Consider the following 21,876-nt stretch of genomic DNA (forward strand, 5'->3'; position numbering starts at 1 on the left):
GGACGGAAGACTTCAATTTTGGAGAGATTGATACTCTCACAAGCTACAAATTCTCACTTTGTGATCTCCAAAATAAGATAAAGGAGTGTAGCAATATGACTGTACAGAATACAAGTATCATCTACAAGTTATCAGTTGTTGCATAAAGCACAGTAGAATTGAATGTAACAGTTCTACAAGAATCGTTGCACAAAATTGGCGAGTTATGGATGCATGGTGATGATCTTTCTAAAAGTGCTTAAGGGCACTTCTTTCTACTTTCTCATGCTTGTTAGAAGGAGTAGTATTGCCAAATTACATGTAGAAGCAATTGAAATTTATAAGTACAAAAAAATGCCCCCTGTATACAACCGTCATATAATTAAGTTGCAACAACGTTACACAAGCAACTTAGAATAAGTTAGTTAGGAGTTGCAACAACATTAGGCCACCAACACACGAATGCATGCACAAGTCATTTGCTCCAACTATAATGAGGAGTCTACCATTGTCATTTATATGCCAAGAGTTTTAATGATCAAAATGAAGCTTATGATAATCCAATATAAGGGAAACCCCAGGATGATTTTACTATTCCGAATAAAAAGAAAACCTTTTGAGAGGGCAATCTTTCAACAAGTGCCCATACTGAAGACAAAGCCAACAAAAAAAGGGTATATTTTCATTACCCACCATCTAATCTCAATGGTTTTCACTGTGCAAAGGTTTACTAAGATCCATGAACACATGAATAAGTACACAGATCGTTTGCTCCAACTATAATTAAGAGTCCATTGTTGTCATTTATATGCTAAGAGTGTTAATGATTACAATGAAGATTATGAGAGTCCATTATTTTGTGAAGAGCCCAAACAGTCAAACCCACAATAAAGCCACAAAAGGAAGATCTTTGACTACCTTAACATTGAATGCCATGGTTTCACAAAATGGTATGCACTTCCAAATAACCCCTCCCCCCTCCCCACCCCCTTTGAAGGTGCATTCTCCATCTTTACTTCAATAAAGAATATCAAACATCCATTTGCATAAACAGAGGTTATAACCTCACCTTTTGTGTGTCTAAACAAACTAGTCCAATCTTTGAAAGTCCCCACCAAAGGACAAAATCCAAGAAACCAAACAATCAATTCTCAAGTTCATCGATTCCACTTTACACATCATTTTGTTGAAATCTTACCAACAACTGTCCATTTCTTGTTCTCATCATCCATTTACACTTTTCCAAGTATCAATTTTGGGCATCGTCGAGAGTTTCTTTTAAAGATTATGACCTAAATCTTAAGTCTAGGTTCTCCTCAAAAAGCATCTGCAAAGGATTAGAAAATTCTCCTTTACCTACCCCATGCTTAGATCAAACTCTTGTCCCTAAGGAAATTTTACATAAGCCCCAAAATCAAAAACCTATCAGAAAGCCTTGTGGAATTTTCTGGGAAGAGAGAAGATTAATTCTATTTATTCTCTCAAAGTTTAAGTACAAAATTTAAAAACCCACAAAAGAGAGAAAACACATACCTAGTTAAGCATTTACAAAGCCTTAGACACAGCCTGTCACAAAGTGCGTTCTTGGCATATATTGCAAAACAAAACATTTTCTTGTCATGCAAATCACAGGAACATGGTCTCTACAACATTCCCTACCATGCAACCTTGCTAACCGCAATTTTCTATTTGAACGTTTGTAAAAATTCCTCATGTTTTGTTGAAAGAAGTCTGTACCCATGAGTCTGGATAAAAGGCTGCTACTTAATAATTATGATTTTTTTACTGTGAATTGCTACGAAATCTTCAACTCATCTTAAGTTTCACGAAAACAACAAATAAATCAAAATACGAGCATAACCTTTTAGCAAAGTACAGGTTTTTCATAGTTCAACAATTGTGTAAGTTTCCTCTAAGCACATAATTCTGAAAAGGTTATGAATATCTTGGTACAAGACCAACACCCCAGATACCACTGCAGATGGTACTAAGGTGACTAGACAAGTTGTTTAGACGCAAAATACAGAAAATCGGCATTAATTAAAACTTTGAAGTTGAAACAGTCAACTACAACTTTCTACAGTTCATTATAAATCAGAACATGCTATTTTTAACTATATTAAACTTGCCAAGCCTTGACTAATGAAAAAAATATTAAGTGCTAGATTGCTAGAAGGTATTAGCAAAAAGAGTACCTCAGCATTTATTGCCAAAACAAACGATATGTATGCGAAATTGCACTGCATTGCAGCAAGTGACAAGTCAGTCTTTATTTCGTGTTTTGAATAGTTCCATAACAATTAAGGGTATTGCCAACATTCGTATAAGCTAGACCAGGTAAATATAAAAAGAGAAAAGACCTAATAGTGAATCAATATATATATGCCTATCCTATCAAAATCATGAGTACTTGCCCACTAAAATACAATTTATCAAAATTTTATGTAATCAAATGAAATTGGTTCAGATATGTTACCATGCGACGTGAAATTTTTTCCACATATTGATCCAAAAATATTGTCAATCCCCTGTTTATTTGAGATTCATAATTGGAGATTTAGAAAATCCTAGGTGTCAACAAAAGAAATTAAATAATTTTAAAGCATATATGCTTATTTGGCATTATATATTTAATACAACTATTTGATATGTGACTATCGTCTCATCTTTGGATGCGCACAACATACCAAAATAAACCACAAAGGAGCCACACTTCAATAAGTAGTCTTGACTGGCCTTCAACTCGAAATATTCTAGCACTTATTGGTTTTTTTAAGAAATAGAGATGATAGCCTACATTGACACTAACAAGGTATAAGCCCCAATATCCTGTCAAGTAGCAACAGAGCAAGTCAAAAGTCAAAAAAAATAAAGAGTCAAAATGCATTTCATTAAAAAGTTATCCACACAGCATGACAAAAAAGTAAATGGGATTCAATTTACTCAGGCTCTACACAATGAAAGCTGAGCAAAAACTCGGAAACTAAAAGATGATTTACTATTTTTTAAAGTACAGCAGAAAACTATTTTTTCTAGTAAATATCAAATATAGTGCATAGATATAAAATCAGACATTGTATGTATAAATTATAACTGTTTCACTTTCACCTGAAAGGGTTTGTGTTAAAAGAAAAAGAGCTAGCCTTAAAATAGTGTTATTTTCCTTCGTCCAAAATTTGCCTAGGGTTCAAAAATATTTGGTGTATCAACGACTCCTTGACTTTCTTGCAAGATGTTATATGTAGGCATCCCAGGTTGCATCTTTGACATAGAGTATGTTTAATTGCACAAAATGGACAAGACAAGATGTGTTAAAAGAAAAAGAGCTAGCCTTAAAATAGTGTTATTTTCCTTAGTCCAAAATTTGCCAAGGGTTCAAAAATATTTGGTGTATCAACGACTCCTTGATTTTCCTGTAAGATGTTATATGTAGGCATCCCAGGTTGCATCTTTGAAATAGAGTATGTTTAATTGCACAAAATGGACAAGACAAGATCATGAATGTGGAGAGGATGAGCTTCTCCAATGGTAGACATGAATAGAATAAATCCATCATTGACAAAAAATGTTGCAGGTATAACTCTACTTCTCTTATAACATGATACACTTCTTTCCAAGCACTTGTTGTATGTCTATTGTAATAAACAAGGATTTCGACAAAGGAGCTCTCTTGTTTGTATTCAACTTGTCTAGCAAGGCCTAAGATATGCCAATCAATTGGACAACGCTTTGTAATGATGCTATAATTACAACTACAAGTTTAAAGTTTATGGTGTTTTTGTCATTCAAATGATTAAATCATATAATTTTATGATACTATGTGACAATCTAATTTTAACTTATGCTTCTAGCCTTCATAAATATATATATATATATATCTAAAACTTTTACATGTTTTTGTACAAACGAACCCAATGAACCCAAAACCCTTTCCAAAATTTTGCCGTACCAGCAAACCGGTTCTTTGAACCCGTATTTCGAATCGAACTTGAACCGGTAAATAAGTTATTTTCCATCATCGTAAGCCTAATGTTTTTATCCTGGACCTAAACAAAATTTAAGTTTAATTTAAAAGAAACCTTGTTTTATTTAATAATATACTAGTTCTAACCCTTAGCCAAATAACTCTGTAGTTTTCTACCTCTTGAGAATTGAAAAAAGAAAAATAGGATAGATCTGGGAAAAAGGATATCAGAACCAATTTTTGAAAAACTCAAGATGGCATCACAAATGTGGTGGATCACTATTTCTTGAGATTAATTGCATGTCTTTTGAGCATCATGGTCAAAACTCAAGATGGCATGACAGATGTGGTGGATCACTGTTTCTTGAGATTAATTGCATGTCTTTTGAGCATCATGGTGAAAACAGTTGTCTAACATTCGAGAAATGCATATATAAGAGTTAACATTTGATTGTAAACAGTTCTAATCTTTGTGTTCTAAAGGTAATTCACAATGCTTCTTGCTAACTTCAAGACGGTGTAATGCTGGAGCACCCAAGTCTGAAGGTTATAAGATATACTCTAAAATTAGTTACTTTTACAAGGAATTGAAGGTGACTTTTATATGCAGAAAATGACACGATGTGATAAGTAAAGTTAATTGTCACTATAGGTTGTTATCTTTGGATGAGAGCATGTGAGGTTATTCTCTGCAGACAATTTGCATAAGCTGTGCATGAACACTCATATGACAATAAAGACAAAAAATGCATTTTCAAAAGACTAACCCTTGGTGCTTCCAAATGTAATGTCCCCTACTAGGAATGGACTTAATCTACTCTAAAATTATATGTTTAGGGTTTAAATAATGCTTTGGAATAAGACATGTCACTTTAGTATCCTAATCCAGTTCCTACAACCAGCTTAGTATCATAAGATAGAAAAACATTTATACCCAAATTCGGCCAGAATTAATGCCTATCAGAAGACCTCAATTTATCCCTATTGATGGCCTGCTGCAGTATGGGGTGATCCACTGCCAAATTCAGGGGAATTTTGCTGCTCAATGGAGTATTTTTCTGTTGCTTTGTGGGGGGAAATTGCTGCTAAGGTAGGGAGGTAGTTGACTGCTCAAATCTGGAAAAAAAAACGCCTCACAAAGATACAGTTTTCTGTTGTAGTCACAGACCTAAGTCAGACAACAGATGATGTTAAAATGAATGGCCATGCCTCCCCTTGTATAGGCAGCCTAGGGGCCCATAGGGCATGGCTTCCTAGGGGGATGACCTAGACCATTTAGATGACAAAAAGTAAATGTTTTTGGCCCTCTCCTTGCTGGCTGACTTGGCCCTTTTGGTCTCTAAATTTTGAAATTTTGCTTGTGAGAGCCTGTTTTGGAGGGAAAGTTTGAGGTTGGGATTCTAAGTGTTGGAGGATTTTTGGGTTGGAAATCATCTGAATAGAGGATTTTTGACAGCTTGGGCTCTTCACAGCAGAACATCAGAAACTGTTTTTACTTTTTGCAAAATTTGGTGCATTTACTCTTAATCCTTGTTTACCAGCCCATTGTGATTCATTCTGATTTTATTTTTATCATAATTTGAAGGTTGGGGATTTCTATTCTAAAGGATTTTAAGGGCAGAAATCCTCTGATCAGAGGATCTCTGCCAACACTTGGCCCTCAACTCATCTCTCAAAAGTTGTCTTATTTGGTGCAATTTTCCTTCATTCCTTACTTCACAGCCCTTTACTTGCTTAGTTCAACCAAACTTGGATCAATATAGGGAGCAGAATTCTCAGGATCATAGGATTTGGGTGGCCAGAATCCTCTGATTAGATGATTTCCACTACCCACTTAGCTTCTCTTATAATGTCCTTATCAAAATCTACTCAAGCCTTGTTTTGACAATTTCCTTAATTCGTGCCTTAGACTCGCTTTGAAGGCTTTTGAGGATGGCAAAAATCTGGACTTGGGAGGATAAATGCAACAATATCATTTTGTCACTTGGACCCCCAAAACTTGGTATCTTACCCTGCTTTTATAGTTTTCTCATCCATTTTCTGCTCTCAACAACTTTAATCACAACATAGGATCAAATTTTAGTTATTGCAAAGGAGCAGAAATCTTGAGGGGAGAGGATTTCCGCTCTGATCAAAGGATTTCTCCCACATTTGCATCAGATCTTATAAACAAAAGTCAACATCCCTCCTTACTTCATCAGTTTAAAGTGCACTTCATCACTCACTCTTCCCCTTTTGAGTATAATGATTTAAGAGACATATACTTAATGTGATTATTATCAAACATCTGCAAAAATGGTCAAAACGGGGCATTTGAAAATGAGGAATCTATTGGCTAATGTTACCCAGAGACACATCCCCTAGCTGTTACATAGTTTTAATATTTCAGTTTTACTAATTTGTTTCACTTTGACTCTCAAGCAAACTCTCATTTTCAAATATTTTAACACAAACCTTATATGTTAAAGTTCTATATTGTATATAAGCATGCTTTATCCATGTTTTCATATGAATATTTTAAAACTTTCTATATATTTTGAATTTTTTCTATTGCTTATATAACCTTACCCTTTATCCCCTAAAATGGCAAAAACAAGTCTTTACCGGAAAGCTGCTTCCTTGTCCTCCTGTCCCAGAAACTCAAGGTAATGTATCGTTTTTAGGGCTTTTATTTTGAGCATTGGATTGAGTTTGCAATGAATATATGGCTGTGATTAGGTCATTCTTTTGCAAGTCGTTATATAACATGTTAAGAGTTTTCATGTAGCACATTATGTCATGATCCTTTTCTCTATTGCTGCTGTAATTTTTTGGCTTGATGCTTGAAACACTTGACTGAACCCTGGTTTGGTAGAGACATACAAGCACCACCTAGTTAGTAGGCTATGTTTCAGGAAAAAGGCTTTGGTGTTTGATTCCCTAGCACATTATTTTCAGAGCTAGCTATTCCTCAATTATTGGAAGCCATTTTGGAGCTGTGATTCAGAGATATCAAAACCAGATTTGGACAATACAGAGTGAAATTCCTCCATTTTCCCGAGCATTCTTGAGGCTAAAATCACAGGAAGGACAAGAGTGACATCATTTTGAAACCCTATGGTGAGTTTATAAGGGCTTTGGCAAGGGCAGCTAGGGTTTTGACAACATTCTCTAAGTTATTTAGGCATTAACCTGTATGTTGCTGGTTCCATTTATTCCAGAAAAAAGAAAGAAAATTAATGACGGTTGTTTCTGAAATTTCTGGTACTGTTAGCGTTTTTTTTTCACACCTTTCTTGTATTCAGAAATTTTTCGAAAATTCCTATAAATCAAAGAGAACTGAGAAAAAGCAATCTAAACAAAGATCTTAGTTTGTTTAAGGGTTTTCTATTTCCAAATAAAATTTCTGATATTTCTATTGCATATTTTTGTATATATTGTTGTTTTTCTATTATCCCTATGTGGGGATATTACATGATGATCTTCTAATCATAGATGAAAAACTCGCAATTGAATCGCCAATTTTAAAAAATTCGCCGAAATTTTCAGCTCGGCGAGTTTTTCTAAGAAAAACTTACAGGATCAGGGGCACTGACTTTTTGATAAAAACTCACCAATTACTCAGTGAGTCACTGAAAAACACTAGCCCGTGCGGTCAAATCAAAGGTTAAATGTGCCCAAAAATGTCATTTTTTAATAGCAATTTGTGCTTGCAACATTTGGGAGCACTGTTTTAGGCTTTCAGTATCCAAAAGCTTTAAAAACATCATTTTTTAAGGTCATTTCTTATTTGGAGGAGGATTTAATCATTTTGTCTACTCAGGAGTAGGAGTTATACAAATATAACATTAGTATTCTATACTCTAAGTTATTCCTGTATAAATATTGTCAGGATGTGAGCTTCAGCTTCATAGGAGGATAAATGCAGATTCTAGTTTTGGGGGGTTTTCAAAATATTCCAAGCTTAGCCAAATTTCAGGATTCAACATGCTTTGAGCAGCGTTATCTCCCATAACCTGTCTTGGTTATTTGAGGTCAAATTGGAGCTGGAACAAGGATTTCCTAATGATTCTAACCCATTTTCTTACAAATCACTTGGTTTCAATTCTATATAGCTCAAGCACTTGCTCACACCCAAGACAAGCATTACTTTCCAGCAGGCCAAAATTGCTCAAACTCACTCTGAGACTATTTTGCTATGATGTATTTACTTCTAGTTTTATAGAAACTATTTACTATTTTGCTTCCTGCCATCAACATTCCGCCTGAGAATGCAATTTCATACCCATTTTGCATTTATATATATTGAAACTCTGCTTGCTTCTTTTGTGTTCTCGTTGATTAACTTATTGGATTCATCTTCTCATTGAATTTTGCAAAAAAGAATGTATTTTTAGTTAAATTTAAGTTGTTTTTAAGGTTCCAAGTTTTTTAAGTGACTGAATTTTTCCTGATTTTTTTTGAGGGGGGCATGGCCAGTTTTTGCCGAGTGGGAGTTTTCCATCTATGCTTCAAATTACTGCTAGGCCTGCCAAATCAGTGTAAAGAATAATGCAAAATATCAAGATCCAACATGTACCAATGATGAGGACCTTGGGAGCATTACGGCATAACTTTACTGTCATATATGTTATTACTCTTAGTATTCTGAATTTTTGGCTTGATATTAATCTTGATAATGAATCTTTTGTCCAATAACTTTGTGGTGAAAAATTAGGAGCTTGTTAGTTGTCCTTTGTTTATCTCAGGTTAATTGTTTTGTTTCAGATTTTCGTATAACATGCAATCCTTGAAAGAACTGTAGCATAACATTACTGCGATCAACGTTGCTACTCTTTGAATTCTATATCTTTGGCTTGAGATTAATCCTGATATGAAATTTTTGCTTAGGTTACTTCAAGTTCACATTGAATATTAGATGTTAGGCAGTTAGTTGTCCCTAATTTTATCTAACTGTATGGTCTCGGGCTTTGTATCTTTTCCTGCTTTGTCACTATCTAATCCTTAGATTTTTATCTTATGATTGTTTGCGATAGGTAACCTAGATCCATATTACAAAAAGCATGACACATCGTTTGATAACCTTGGAGGAAACTCCTTAGTTAACCGCACTCAAGCTGGAATTGTATTGGGATGGGTGACCTCCTAGAAAATCCTAGTGCTTCACCTCTATAATTGTCACGTAGATGCAATGAGAGCTAATTGTTCCTTTCATTCTCATGAAAGATAGGTTCTTATTAACCATTGCTCATGACACATGGGTCAATCAGTTTGACTCGTAAAACTACACAATAGAATCCTGATAGCAATATCACAACTTGACTTCTCGTGGAAAATATCTCCTACTTATCAATTAATAGGCATAAGGTGCTTTCTAACAAATGGTACATAAGGTGCAACACTTGTTGAAGGTTTTGCAAATGGGGTTGCAAGCAGAGTGGGCTTGATTATGAAGGAAACTTTGTAGTTAAGCAAACTCAAACTGGAGTAGCACTGGAATGGGTGACGTCCTTGGAAGTCCCAGTGCTTCACCTCTGTGAGCATTACCTAGATGCAATGAGTGCTAAGAGTTAGATGGGTTCTTGTGAACCACTACTCCTAACACATGCATCAATGAATTTGACTCATAAAACTACACAGTTGAATTATGATACCAATATCACATTCGCAACCATGTTTCTTACCTTAGCAACGACAGCCTCTTGAACTCAATCAGCCATCTTGTGCATTTCATCAAGGGAAATAATGAATATATCTACCTTTTTGGTCAGGCGAGAGGCCTTTGGCTCTAACTATAATCAAGCTCTTTACTTAATGCAAATCTTAGTTGCAAGCTCTGTAAGTTCCTTCATTTCTACATTTATTGGTAACTTTTCCTTATTTCCCTTCTTGCAGAAGAACACAGAAAATTAATGGGAATTGTTGCAAATAAAGAAATAACCTTAAAGAGTGACAAAACCCCCATCATATTAACATATTTGTTCATTGGATATCTATGTACAAATAAAATAGGAGATAAAGATTTAAGAAAACTGGCTTGTTGAAAAGATTTTATTCAATGATAGCAATATGTATAACAAATCATTGTAAGCATACCAAATAGACTGAAGATGCCTTCTTTGTTCAGACTGAAAATATTTGTACCCCTCTCATCTGAGAGAAGGTAGCTATTTAACCCGCATAGTAGAGCTGCTTGATAAACTGAAACATAAAACAATGCTTCAATACACATAGATGTAGTAATCAAAGCATGATAAATGCTGAAACAGCAATGCTCCAGCAAACATTTAAACAGCAGTTTTTGCATTCACTTGTGATTGTAAATAAAAAGAATAAAGTAACATCCTCAACACAATGATTTATGCAATTTAGCTCAAAAACTACCAACATAGAATCCTCAAATTATACCTAGGAGTATCAAACATCCAAAGAAGCCACAATATTGCGGGTGAATATTGATCATAGATGTCAAAATGACCACTCCAGCAAGAGTGAAAAAGAAATTCCAGTGTGCACCATACTCGCCAACATGCACCTAAAAGGAATGTAATTAATCACAATATTATGGAAGCTATTCATGACATGTGAACTGGTTCTTGAACCTTAACAGCAGCATATACAAATCTAGAATATCAATAAACCTTATTCTTTCATAATTCCACAACTATGCTCTATTAAAGGAAATCACAAGCACAACAAATAGGTAGTGAGTTCCGTCAGATATGTCTGAATTTAAAATATTTTATTAGACTGCTAGTGCAGAATATGTTAACGCTAACTAGTGTTATATAAGTTTTCATCCTATTCATATAGAAGAAATTGAGATACATTCTTGGGCCTTAATAACAACATACGAAAACCTAGTAATATCATTGGGACCTATTTGCTTATAACATTCAGAGACTATCTGCTAATTCCAGATGAAGACAAATAAATAGGAAAGTCAATAAGATATTGCAAGCACTGAAAAAGATGTATACACCAAAGACCGAATTCTTATGGTTATGTTTCTATGCAGCAGTTAATAATTCTTTGTTAGTGTTGGTCAGTCAAGTGAATAACTATGCTGGTTCTTGTCCTGCATTTTGTCACCACAAAATGTAGGTAACAGTACAAAACTTTTTCAACTTAGTTTCGAGTTTCTCTGACTTAGTTCATTATTTAATTGGCTAACATTGATCAATCAATCGAGCCCAATTGGTTTAATGAATCATTTTACTAAAGGCTTTTGCCAAGTCTTTTTCGTTTTTCTTTTTATTAATCCTATGTTTGATTTTAGAAGCCTTCAACGTCATTTTTCACATTTTTGAGAGTGTGTTTGTTTTTGGTCTTTTGGTTTTGTTCAATCCCTTGCTTTTGGTTTTCCCTTCGATTTGGTGTATCTAAGGGCTTAATCGGACTTGGCAGTCAAAAGATATGATCATTTAAGTGCCCAAAAGTTGGATTGTCCATATGCAATTGCATATTTAAACTATCATGTTATATTTTAATGTTGACATTCACTTTTTGCAAAATATAACATAAATTCACTTTATGTTATGTTTTTAAGTTACTTTATCACTTAAATTTATGTTATATTTTAATGTTGAGTTGTTTTTTAATTTTTCACTTTTTCACTTAAATGACTTTATTAACTATGTAATTTGATTTATTTTTGAATTAATTTATGTTTTATTTAAAAACATCTAAGTTAAATATTACTTTTTGAATAATATTTGCACATGATATATTAATTATAGTGTAAATGTTATTTTTGACCCAGTTAAGTGATATTTCTTTAGAAATCAATTAAACATGTACTTTATTAGTCACTTAAGTTGTGCAAAATCAACTTTCAACCCATTTACATCTTTACATGTAATTGCCTTGAGAGAGTGTGATTTTCACTAGAAAGGCATTTTTAAATACTTAAAACATGTTTTTAAAACATGTAATGGACCTCCAAGAGTGTGATTTGCATGAATATGGTCTTTTACATATCAAGTGTTTCATATAAACCCTTGGGAGAGTGTAATTTGGCTTTTTAAAACATGTAAATGCATTTAGAGTCTACAAATTTGCCTTCCAAGACCAAAATTGCTCAATGCATACTACATGTTACATGTTTTTAAAATATGTAATGAAGCCTAGAGAGTGCGATTTGCATTGTTTGCTACTTGTGGGCACTTTAAATCATGCAAAAGCACATGGAGGGTGTGATTTGCATTGATAACCCAAAGAGTTGCATTTAAGAACATACAAAACCTCCCATAGAGTGTGATTTGCCTCTTGACTCCGTTTACATGCTTTTTAATACAAGCAAAAGGGCCTAGAGAGTGTGATTTGACTCTTGACTCCATTTACATGCATTTTAGAATATGCAAACTCTCCCATAGAGTGTGTTTGGGCATTTTGATGCATGTAAATGCCATTCAAGTCCACAATTTTGTTTCTTGAGGCTAAAAATGGCTCATATTCATGCAAAAGGAGGGCACGTTTTGCCAAAAACACCCAGATTTCTTCTTTTCAACCCACAAATTCATAACGGAAGAGGCATTTTTGAGTATTGATGCATATTTATGCATTTGGTGATCACATGTTCACTATTATTTGCAAAAAAATGTTTCATATTCTTGCAAAACAAGGGTACATTTTTTTCCCAAAAAAGTCCCAAATACATGAGATTTCCAAAAACCTTTTGCATATTAAAGGATTAAGATCATGTTTTTGGGCATTTGCATACAAAAATGCCTCGTGCATTGATCATACAAAACCATCATTTGCAAGCATTGAAAAGGACAAAGAGTTGTTTGAGAAATTCAAATTTGGAGGAAAGTCAATCATTCAAACCTATCAATCTTCCACATTTGGCTCTTTGATCTCCAAGTAAGTTTAAGTTTTCAAGCCTTAATTATTTTGTTGCATATTTTGGCTTATCATTGTACACTTGTTCAAAGATATGCCATGTATTTTGCAAATTTCCTTTAAATAAGATGAAAACTTCTATTTTCAAATGGGAATTACCCAAAATTCCAATTTTGAAATAGCATATAGGAGAGTAACTTGATATTTTGTCATGTTTGAGTCAAAAACCAAAGGTATGTTTTTGTTTTGTGTATAGATTTGTTTGTTGTTTGCTTGTTTTGATTTCATTTTTTCAAAAAGGCTAAGGATTCTTTCCCAAGAATGCGAGAGCATTTTACACTATTTCACATTTTACCTCTGCATGCAAGTACATCACATCTTTTCACCAACACATGTGAAAACGTATCTCATCCATTTCCAATATATGCAATTACATCCATTTTCATTTACATCCAATTTCATCCTCCATACCCACTTACATGTAATTGCATCCTCCGAACCTAATTACATGATTTCATCAAACACAATTACATATAAATCACTTTATATGTAATTACATCCAAAGAACCTTATTTTGGTAAAAGGTCCCTCTTTAAATACCAAAGTCATCATTTGCACGTATCCTCACGCATCTGACTTACATTCCTAAAGCATTTACATGAAACCCATCCTTACACACGTGCGTTCCATCCTCCTATGTCTCATTTTAGCCCTCTGCATATGTTTTTCATTTCCTATCCAAGCCATTGAATATGTTCCATGAGTATCTAATCAACGAACGTATTTGCCAATCAAAAATCAACATCTTCATGGAATCAATACATTCCGATGATGTATTCACCCTTTGGAATTTTCATGTTCCAGCACAAGACATGTTTGCATCTATTAGTCCAAAGGAAAGACGAAGTACCAGTATGACGAGTAGTTAGCTCATGCAACTGCATCTCATGTCTCATCTCATCTAGATCAAGTATCTGATACAGAGATTGGACATGTTGATATGGTTGATTTCTTACAAAGGGTCAAAGCTCCTTCCAACAGAGAAATGAGACTCATCAAGAGAAGAAACATTCATTTGGTATCTACTTTTCCTATGGCTGCCCTGGAACCAAAATTCGTCTTAGGATGTGCTTGAAATTTCAGTCCTAAGACAAAAACAATCAAGGATGCGGATGGTAAGGTTATCATCAATCTAGACCTAGAAGTTATTGAACAGATCTTCCGAGTTCCTCACAGTGCAGAGCGTGTAGACCTATCAAAGGAGACATCTCTAGTGTTATGGAATGATAAGAAGTCAGATTATCAAAGGCATATTAAAGCATATTGGTTGGATGTCAGAAGAAATAACTTTTGAATATGGCCCAACACAATTTACTGATCTTACTTCAAGCCGAAATGTAAGGATTTGATTACTCTCATTAGTAGATTATGTGGCCTCAAGGAATCTAGTGACTTTGAGCCTTCGATGTACAAGTTCATCTTTCATATCTTTGATAACGAAGAACCCATTTTCTAGGAAGAGCTTATCAGTACAACACTATGCGAACCGTTGCTTAATATGGGAACATCAACATCACTTCACATGAACTCATACTTGGCTTACATTGATGTCTTCATGGGATCCCAGGACTTTCAACAAAAGGGGATCAGCTTCAAGTTCCTGTTTGGAACTATTATGATCAAATCACATTGACACAAAAAAGATCAATATGGGAAAGTCCAAGATGCATTTTTTGGGCATCTCAGGTGTCAGTTTGATAAATAGTTGGTGATCAAAAGAGTATCAAATGAAGCTTGGAATAGGGTAAACCAGTTTGGTTGCATCTTTTTGCAGTTTCCAACTTTCACTTATTTGAGAGCTGGCTATTTCAAAGGAGAACCATATGCCTTGCCAAGATATGCTACTAATAAAATCATTTTGATGAAGTTGATCAGACAGCACATGGAGGTGCAAACATATCTGAATACTCAACAAAGGCCAGGATTCGGCATCACTACAACCAAGCCCTTGGTGTTTGGTCAATATATAATCAATTCAATCTACAACACGAAAAACATGCGAGCAGAACTTCAACTTATCACATTGAAGAAATTCAAAGCTAGGTTAGATTTTGACTACCGAGGAATGCATTCGAAAATCAAAAGAGCATTCACCCATGTTCATCGCATAGAAGACATATGGAATGACTTGTGCACAGAGTTGGATTTAATGAAGATGGATTATTGCAGGCTCACATTGAAACAAATCATTGATCTTAACATGGTTGAGATCCCACTCAATTTTCAGATTAAAGATGATGGTAACATTCTTGCTCCAAAATATCATGACATTGGCTTTGACAAGTAGTGTCCTTTTCCCATGCATTGGCAACAAAATGAAAGTGCTTCTATCTTTGATAGATTCCAATCCATCTTCACCAATACTAAAAAGTGGTTGAAAATCAATCGTCTTAAGAGAGTATATCGTAAGCTCTAGGTAGATTGTGATCATTTTGAACCGATTGGAAGGGCAACTTGGATAGAGATTAAAAGAAAAGATGGTGCATCTTACTCAGTACTGGCTAAATCTCTCAAGTTTAAGCTTAAAGGGGAAAAGGGACCAAAACCAGTTCAAGAATCTTCTCCAACCCTCGTACAGGTTCAAGAATCTAAGCAAGAATCTAAAGAAGAGTTTGATGAAGGAGATGAAGAGAAAGGAGAGATTATGATCATATCTCCTCCGTGGTTGACAAACACACAAGGTCCATCTATTAAGGAAACACCTTTCTTGGATAATATAGACAATGATGTGGATTCATTCTAAACAGTTTTTACATCTACCATCCCTACTTCAGACGTGAACATGTCGACACTCCCTATCTCTTTGGCGGCCCTCCTATTCTCACAGCTGAGCAATGTGAGGATTTGGGAAATGTGTTTAAGATTTCCCAACCCACATGAAAGGTTAGGTTTCCCAACTTGATACCTCAATGGCTGGCTTTGAATTGTTCATGAACGAATCTTCTCATCAGGCACCCATGAATTTAGTCATGCAAACTGAAGCATGCACAGTCACAACAGAATTATAGTCGGGTTCAATGTTTGTCATAGCCACTGTCCCTATTTCAACAGAAGAGGTTTTAGTTTCCCTGCATGCTTGGGTAAAATCACTATGAAAAGAAGAAAGGTCATTGTACCTCCAAATATCTTCCTATTGAGAAAAATAAGTCTAAATCTTTAAAAGACAAGTTTGTTTCAAGGATTGTGGTGGATTTTGAAAAGACTAATTGAGCAAAAATTGTAAAACCTCTGGTAGATAAACCAACTGAAGAACTTAACCATTCAAATTACAAGTTCGCCAAAATTGAATTTGGTAAACAATCATAGCTGGGGTGTTTGTAGGATGCTCAAGATGGACTTGCTAATGCATCAAAAAGAAATCATGAGCTGTGAGAGAAGAAGAATCAGCTTAAGCAAGAAGTTGCTCATCTAAATGAGGTTATTTGCCAACAGTCTTCACAGCATGCAGCCACCACATCTCAAACACCTAGAGAAGAACAGAGAATTGAAGTGACAAAGACTTGGTTTGGAGAAGTTGTCTCTAAAGGAGTTCAAGCCATCAAAGATGTGGTCAAAGTTCTTGAACGTATCCAAGGCATTGATGAAATGTTACATGACCTGATTGCTTCTTTGATTCAAGAAGTTGATATCTTGAAGGAAATTTTGGGTGATTGGAATCAAATGACCAATGCTGATTTAGATGGCATGATTGCATGTGAAGTTATCCCATCTTAAGAAATGTTCTACACATGTCAAGGACTTATGGTTCACAAAAAAGAGAAACTGGGAAAACTTCTGATAAAGTTGCAGGCAGCCTTAGAAGACTATCAATCAATTGAAACAGAGATCATGTGCAATCTGGAACAAATGGGATGTAATATCCTTACTGAACATGACAACCTGCTCATAGAGGAAGAAATAACCTCAAAGTATACAGTCAAAGTATATGTTGATCTTGATTCCGAAGAGTTTTGGATCACACACGATGAACACGTTTGTTGCATACAAACTAGTAGCAAAGCGCCTATGGGATTCTCTTTCACCAAATTACAAGGTTGTGAAATCAGCATATGCTGATACAGTCAGAATTGAAGCTATATCAAAGACAATGGAAATTTCAGATGTTTCTACAACACGTGATTGCATCACCAAGTACAAGGCCCTTCAAAACAATCTTTAGGATTGTTTCAACTTTCTTTCATCTTCTTCCTTCTTTAGTTTTCATGTTTGTAATTGGAGAGAATGAATTGCATGAGATGTAATTACATGTAATTCAATTACATGCCCTTATGACATGTAATCCAATAATTCCTCTAACCTTGTTTGACCGGGTTAAAGTTGGCTCAGTTGCTCCCACTTTTTCCTCATTTTTCTCACTTCTTTTTCTACAAAAGAAGTGTCTCTCATTGTAAAAACCATCTTTTGTCGTATGCAAGAAAGCTCTACCAAGTTTGTGCAAGCATAACTTTGATTGTGTACTACTAATTTGGGAGAAAAGTGAATAAAAGAAGCAACTGGATTCGAAGCTTTGATTGGAAGCGATTGTGATAACTACAAATTGGTAGCTTTGACTGCAATTTGTGTTTGTGTTCTTTGATTCATGCTATTGTTGTATGGTTTAAATAATTGAGCATAAAGAGTTACGAAACAATCGGATTCGAAGCTTTGACTGGGAATGGTTGTGGTGATAAATAGACTAGGTGATTTGACTGTAGTTTGTATTACTTTCTCAATTCACAAAATAGTTTTAAAAAATTTGCTTCTTGAAGCCTTAGAGCCCCAATAGAAAAGGTTATTCTTATAGAATAGAATAAAACCGGACTTAGTGGCAAACCAATACGCTTTCAACTAGCCTTTGAGTTAGTGTTTATTTACCGATATCACCATTTCCAGCTTTTAGATAGAAGTGTAGTTAGAGATTTCATTGTCATGAGCCCTAATAATTGATAATAGATTATGACTACATTATATAAGCTAATACAATCTATCCTTGGTCTAATGAGATAATTAATATTTAAGTATATTCTAAATCACTAAAATAAAATAATACAATAAAATTATTATTATAATCGATTATCTATTAATCACAATAAGACTCAACAAGATACAAATATCAAATATTATCATCAAACAATTATAAAACACTAATATTAAAATATATAATAATATAATATCAAAAGAACATCGCCTATATCATTCACAATAATGATATTAGGATAATCCGAAAATATTAATATTACCACCTTTCATTACCCAATGATATCAAACATTATAATCATCTTTTTCTGACTTACCTGATGGAACACGACTATTTGCAGGAGTTACATGGTCTTTATGAACAAACGCGATCTTCAAAGGCCAAGTCACCCTGTTTATAGGGGATGTGGACATCATGTCAAGGGGGAATATATTTAAATATTGTTTGGGGACTCAACCCACAGAAGGGGATCAAATGGAATAAACTTGTGACAAGGGCATCGAACAAGGAGTGTAACAATAACTAAACCAACCTAGCCATCCACATCAATAAGCCCAGTCTATGAATGTCTTTAGACAATCCTCCTACATAGCCACCCGTACAATGATGTATTAAATGGAGAATCGTAAATAATATGCAGAGGGAAAAAGTGACAAACGCCTAACTCATATATAACAATGGAAGAGTCGAACCATTAATATGGGCATCCTACATCACTTGACCTATCTTGTGGGCATGTACAATGACATTAGCGACTGCTTTGGGAATTTATAAAGGTACATACTCAATAATTACTAAGATTACATTAATAATATTGTTAGGATATGTAGTTTGTATATGATCCTCTTACCAAATCTCATACCTTAAGTTCTAATGTTAAGGATATAAATAGCATTATAAATAAGTATAGAAAAAAATATGTTAAGAGAGATTATACGGTTATAGTCATATATATATATATATATATATATATATATATATATATATATATATATATATATATATATATATATATATATATATATATATAATAACAATTATTAGTTATTGAAATACAATTAGTTTATAATAAACATTGAGTTCGAGATATAATCATAATTATTAGAAATAAAATATAGAGTTGAGTTTATAATATGATTATCTTCTAATGTGGTTACACTTTGACCTTTCATAATGATTCTACTATAATAACTAATACTATTAGTAATTTATGATAAGTTCGTAGGAACGATTATATTAGTTACATAGTGGATAGAAAGTTTGCACAAGGGAGGAGTAAACCGCCCATGTTGGGAGAAAGAGAACTCCATGTAGATCGGATCTGAACTCGAGCAGTTGTAAATCTACCATCCATTATGAGATTTGATATATGGGAATATGGATATTATCTATAATTACTAATAGAATTCAGTGATGATACCTACAAGTTAGTTCAAATATGATTAATTATACTAAGAACCGATTTCTAGAGGAATGCACTTTCTTTCTAAGCTCACTCTAAAATGACCTAGTAGAAAGGGTCATCACAAGTGGTATCAGAGCATGGTCTTGTCATCTTGAAGGGAAGGTACGTATTAAAACAAAGGAAATAAAAACTAAGAGATTAGACCTATATAAGTTAGTTGAGGTTCAACATTCAACCACCATGTGTGAAGATCTACCTATCCCTAAGTCTTATAGTGAATAGGGAGTTTGTGAAAGGGAGAGTGATCCGGTCACAATAAGGAGAAGATTCCCAAAACGGGATTTGTTCATGAGGGAGCCTCTTGGAGACTATTTCTATCCAAACACAGTAATTCTACCATTCACTTTAGGAAGGGGACAATGTAGTTGAATAGTAAGTACATAATTATTTCCAAGTCCTATTAACATGTACCCACCCCAAAGCCTTGTAGTGAATAAGGATCCTATTAAGGGAGAGGGGAGTAATTTAGTCACGTTGAGGTAGAAATTCCCAAAACAGCCTTTGTTCATGAGCGAGCTTCAAGTAGACTGTTTCCATGCCCAACACAATAATCTGACCACTCACAATAGGAATATGCCCACATAACATATCAAAAGGATAAATAGAAAATATCTAAGTATGTTATTTATGTCTCTCTACAATCAAGTGTATAGTTTGAAGTCTATACATCATGTTTTATGTGTATGCATCGTGTATGCTTCATGTCTTTGTGCATCGTATCTTCTTTCTGTCTACTTTGTGTCTTCACACATTCATGCATATATTTCTTATGAACTTGATACAGAATAAGTGTTGTGTGTTGAGTCTAATTTACTATATTAAAGGATTTATATTGTGAAGATTATATGAATATAACTTTTAATGCAAAAGGAATTAAAAAATTTGAACCAATTATCTCATTCAATCACTATACGAGCTTGGGAGTTGATAGATGGTGTTATGGATACAAATAGCATTATAAATCAGTATAGAAGTAAATATGTTATGAAAAATTATACAGTTATAGTCCTCATATATGTATAATAACAATTCTTAGTTATTGAAATACAACTAGTATTATAATAAACATCGAGTTGATAATAATAATTTATAGTATTATTATGAGATATAATCATAATTATTAGAAATAAAAAATAGAGTTGAGTTTATAATATGATTTTCTAATGTGGTTCAATTTGACCTTTCATAAGGATTCTAATATAATAACTAATAATATTAGTTTTTAATAAGTTCATAAGAACCATTATATTAGTTATGTAGTGGATACTGAATGTACGGGGAGGAGTAAATCATTCATGTTGGGAGAAAGAGAACTCAATGTAGATCGTGTCTAAACTTGAGCAGCTGTAAATCTACCATCCATTATGAGATCTAATATATAGGAATATGGACGTTATCTATAATTACTAATAGAATTCAGTGATGATACCTACAAGCTAGTTCAAATATGATTAATTATATTATTAATCGATTTCTTGAGGCACACACTTTAAGCTCACTCTAAAATAACCTAGTATAAGGGGTCACTACATTCATCTTGCCCATTACTCGCTCTACAGGAAAGTGGATTCTTTCCTAAAAGTTAAGAGGAAGAAATATTGGTAATACCCTTTCAAAAGCTCTCAACTTCTTGCTTACCTTGAGTTGATCCAAGGAATAGTGAGAAGGGGGAGCCTTCCCTTTAAGGTAGGAGAGACTCTGTCTCATACATAATGGTTGGTCGACCTATTTTGTAATTGGATTTTAACAAATTGTCGGTTGTAAAATATCCACCCAACACCGATCTCAACTACCACACACATCAGCCACCACTCTGCCTATGGTTGAATATGAATTCTTCCGAAGTGCCTGTTAGTGTACTATGCTAACAAAATCATTGTTACGGATATCTTGTCTTGCTCTATATCACCTACTTAGTTTTTTGTTTATTCTACAGCTATTGCTAATTATTACATTTATACTAAACATACAAATGAATCCAGCCAAAAAAGAAATTTAAGCCACACTTCAGCATACATTTCTTATATTTTAACACAAATCATGGCAATGCTACCAAGCATTCAAAATTTAAATTGCAAGCTCCATTGAAAACTCCACATGCCAATCCCAACCCAGGTCTTTCCTTTGATGGATTAGCCAAGTACTTCAATGGCAACTTGTTAAAACTACCAAAATTGTGTTCAACCACCATTATTAAATGGGAGTGGCTCCACTGTAACTAGCATTTGTAACTCTGATTGTAATCTCATGTAATCTTAGCTCCTTCTTTTAGGGTCTCTAGGACTATCCTTTTTCTTTTCAGTAAAATATTTTTATTTCTATTACTGCAATTAGTTATCATACATGTAGGCTCTCCAAGTGCCTCTTACCTCTAATCAAAAGAATGAAGTTGCACGAGTCAAAAGCACATGAACAATGTTTGAGCTACATGACCATATAACTGGCATTCATTATGTATATAAGTTGCCCGTTTGGATTCGGGTACAAGTTCAAGTTCAAAATTCTTTTGGGTTGGGCTCAGGTTCATTTTCGGTCCGTTCGTACAAGAATATATGTTTTTTTTTTTTTGCGAAATATATATATATATATATATATATATATATATATAGATAGCTATGTATGCAGCAA

General features: G+C 34.1%; 1 protein-coding gene across 2 annotated transcripts in view; it reads right to left on the minus strand.

The window, feature by feature from the left end:
- Positions 1–21,876, minus strand: part of LOC149541961 (transferases, transferring acyl groups) — a 185,652-nt gene that overhangs the window by 42,577 nt on the left and 121,199 nt on the right. For both annotated transcript variants that reach the window (XM_089797011.1, XM_089797010.1), the window contains 5 exons: positions 10,331–10,457; positions 10,019–10,123; positions 2,667–2,808; positions 2,456–2,507; positions 2,175–2,219 (listed from right to left, as the gene is read on the minus strand). In XM_089797011.1, the coding sequence (XP_089653137.1) occupies positions 2,175–2,219; positions 2,456–2,507; positions 2,667–2,808; positions 10,019–10,123; positions 10,331–10,457 (471 nt within the window). The remainder of the gene's footprint in view (positions 1–2,174; positions 2,220–2,455; positions 2,508–2,666; positions 2,809–10,018; positions 10,124–10,330; positions 10,458–21,876) is intronic.

The sequence above is a fragment of the Cupressus sempervirens genome, chromosome 8, assembly GCF_028749045.1.
Source record: "Cupressus sempervirens isolate cs-2001-9-10 chromosome 8, ASM2874904v1, whole genome shotgun sequence".
In the NCBI taxonomy this organism is placed as follows: domain Eukaryota; kingdom Viridiplantae; phylum Streptophyta; class Pinopsida; order Cupressales; family Cupressaceae; genus Cupressus; species Cupressus sempervirens.